Here is a 3500-nt window from a genome sequence, read left to right as displayed (position 1 = left end):
TATATATGTGACCTTTTTTAAATAAAATAAAAAGTTTACTTGACCAGTTATCCTAATATAAAATTTGGGGACCAAAAAATTAGCGTGAAAACTGATTTACCTTAATAACTCTTCAAATATAAAAATATTTTTTTTTTGATATTTTTTTAGCCTGTCTCTTAGAATTAGTAGATACCAACTGATATGTATATATTTAATTATTAAAATACTTTATGTAATGGGGTTTCAGCAGGGGGGTTGATTTTCTATGTGATTTGAAATATTTAGATTCTCACCTTATTGGAATTAGATTACAAATAATTTTTTGATATATTACTTTATATTTTAGATTGCTCTATCCTAGCATAAAAAATAATCTAAATTACCTATGGTAATATTGTTTTTGCAGGGGTATGATTTTTCCATTTTGTATGGGAAAACGCGTTCGGATCCCAGCGTGTTCCGGGATGTATTCTTCTAAAGTTACTGGGGCGCTTGAAGAGGCATACAAGACAGGAAAAAGGTAATCAAACTGATCGAGGCGGGAGAAGAAGTGGCAGATCTGGGGATGAACACAGACAGCTCTATCTACGTCCATATTTCGGATGGGATAAGCGCCGGGACGATGCAGTCTAACACAGTCTAATTAATTGTTGTGACATCGGTCTTCGCGCTCAGGACGCTTCGCCCTGCTCAGCCGCATACAGAAGACGAACCGCGGCGTTACGTTGCACAATAATAGTTGAGGCTGACTGCTGGGTCTTGTCTTTCTGTTCTTCCTCCATCTTTCTTATTCTTGACATCCGTCTCTTGTCTGCTTATGAATACATGGCCGTGCAGATGTCTGATGGCGCAAATTCCTTGGTCAGCACCTCTGGGTTCGCTCTTCGCACGAATGGTTCCTGCCTCGACACCGAAACCGACTGCGGTGTAACGGTGGCCCCGTTTCGCGCATGTTGCCCTGCAGGCTCATTCTGCCCAAGTCAGTACAATGTAAATTGCTGTCCCTCGGCGGCAAACTGCACCGAGTCCCTTCTGGCGAACCCAACGTGCGCAAATGAGACGTGGAATCTTTACGATAACGGCGGATACTTCTGTTGCTTGCCTGGAACAACAGGCTATGCGACGCCAGAGGGAAGCGATGGCTGTGCACTGCCTGGGTATACCTTCAATAATAATGAGACCCTATTGGGCATCGTTTCTTCTGGTCGAGGTATGTATTGAACTGTCTGTTTGAAAGAGTACCCTGGCACAATGTTGACGTATGTATAATTTCCAGCTGCCCCGACGTCGACCTCGTCCATAGCGTCCTCGATATCCTCAACATCATTACCGGCAACAACAACAACACAGAGTCCAGGCCCTGTTACCTCGCCAGCCTCCGTCGAGACTGCTGCGCCTTCTAAAGCGAATGCTGGCGCCATTGGAGGTGGCGTCGTTGGCGGTGTCGTCGGGGCGGCCATTATTGTCGCCTTGCTTTGGTTTTTCCTCCGCCGCCAAAAAACACGGAATGCATCGTCATACGTCGATGAAGGGGCTGTCTCAGGATCCGAACCGGCCAAGCCTCCAGACCTGCCGATGGCTGACAGTCAAGTGGTCGAGCTTGAGGGTCAAATTCCGGAGCTTGAAAGCCAACCGGTTCGGCCAGTTTACGAGTTATCATCGGATCCGATGACGACTCGAGCCGTCAAGCAACGTTAGCAAATCCTTCTGTATGTACATACGACTTCGCTTCAGCTCTCAACTTAATCAGGTTTATTGGTCTAGGTCAGGTTAGGTTTTGTTGGGCTTACTATTACGGGAGGGAATTTTTATATATTAATTGTAAATGTGACAAATTATATATATATATATATATATATATATAAATATATAAATAAATTGTGCATTTTCTGGCTTAAGCTCAGCATCTAAGACCCTTCCATCCGCAGACATTAGTCGACGGAGACGAGACAATAAAGACAACCCATTTTTGACTGCAAACAAAAACTCCTAGCTGACAAACTAAAAGACGATGGTTTCAATTCAAAATATCTAAATCATGAGACAGCAGATTGCAGCCCAAAGCGTTCAGTATGGATATTATATTGTATGTACATGCATGCATACATGAGAAAAATAAAACTACCTAAAAGGCTAACAGAGATTCTTCATTAAAGATAGATAGATAGATAGATAGGTATGTATAATAGCAAAAGAGATTCGATTGATGCCCTTGATTTCTATTTATTGGCATACGCTTTTCCTGCCTATTACCTATTATTATCTAGGCACCTACTCGAGCCACCGCTGCATAGCAATTCTCTGTTGTAGATAGACAATACAAGAAATATGATCCTGATAGAGAACATTGCCACAACCTAATCGCTGCCGACCATCTTATCCATCTCAGATTATGGTCATCATTTGTGAAACCTCCACCATAAGAATAGAAGATTATGTTGATGGCTCTAGGATCTTTGACTACATGGCTATTGCTCTCTCTCCTCTAAAGAAAATATACCAGCTTATTAGTGAGGAAGTAAGTAAGTAATAATATATGCCTATAATTTATACTATGATAAGTATTTTTTTATGACTATAATATCAAGCAAGGAAACTATAAGGTATTACCAATACATGAGAATCAGGCCTACTAGCTAATAAGCATCCCTCAGCAGTTACATTATACTATATTCCAACCTGCTTATAACTTATCTATATTAGTATTATATTCTCTTATAAAAGTGGCCCTTGCCAACCTCGACCTAGACTCTAGACTTTTAATCTTCTCTATATTCTATTCATATTACCTATATAGAGCCCTCAGGGTGTGCTCAAGGAGGTATATAAGATAGGAAATAAGGAAATAATCACGTTGATAGAGGAGCACATCCAATAGAGAGCAAGAGGAAGCCGCGGGAGAAGAAGCGGCAGATCAGGAGATGAACACAGACATCTTTATCTACCATATTTCGATCCATGGAATTGATTCGAGTATGGTATGAAGCAAGCCAGCTTCCTTTGATTCAAGCATAAAATCCTGGATGTTTCGTCGTCATGTGGCTTCTTCAGGTTAGTAAGGTAAGGCTCCTCGCCTCTCCTTCAAACAATCAAACAGTCCTTCAATCAAGCCAGACAAAACCCTCTAAACCTACAACCAGAACCAGGGGCATGTAGCCTAGTCAGCTAGTCAGCTAAGCTGTCAAGTTAGCTAGCTACCTAGGTAGGTCGAGAGTGCCGGCACGCATTGCGTCTCCCTACCTACCTACCAGGCTGCACGCCTCAGGTTCGAATCCCCTCTCGTCAGAGAAAGAAGCAAATATTCAAATATTCTTGATGATCGAAGGGGACTGGGTATGTAAGACCCCTGTTCCTCGCTGAAATAGTGCGAGGGGGGTTTTCGTAGCATCCTCGTTTTCTCTCTTGTGAGAAACCGAGAGTGTGAGCTTTTTTACATTTGCCGTCAGCTTTGCAGACACACAATACAATATTGTACAGTTCATGTATGTACATACATGAATTCACAAACCCGCCCCCCC

General features: G+C 42.2%; 1 protein-coding gene across 1 annotated transcript; it reads left to right on the top strand.

Annotated features, from left to right (window-relative positions):
- Positions 1 to 807: 807 nt before the first annotated feature.
- Positions 808 to 1680, top strand: VTN77DRAFT_6755 (uncharacterized protein; the record flags this gene model as incomplete). Its single annotated transcript, XM_069423068.1, has 2 exons — positions 808 to 1192; positions 1259 to 1680. The coding sequence occupies 2 exons, from the start codon at positions 808 to 810 to the stop codon at positions 1678 to 1680; spliced, it is 807 nt and encodes a 268-aa protein (XP_069275896.1).
- Positions 1681 to 3500: the final 1820 nt, after the last annotated feature.

Source organism: Rasamsonia byssochlamydoides, assembly GCF_041956645.1.
Source record: "Rasamsonia byssochlamydoides strain NRRL 3658 unplaced genomic scaffold VTN77scaffold_52, whole genome shotgun sequence".
Lineage (NCBI taxonomy): Eukaryota > Fungi > Ascomycota > Eurotiomycetes > Eurotiales > Trichocomaceae > Rasamsonia > Rasamsonia byssochlamydoides.
This window is presented reverse-complemented; position numbering and strand designations above follow the sequence as displayed.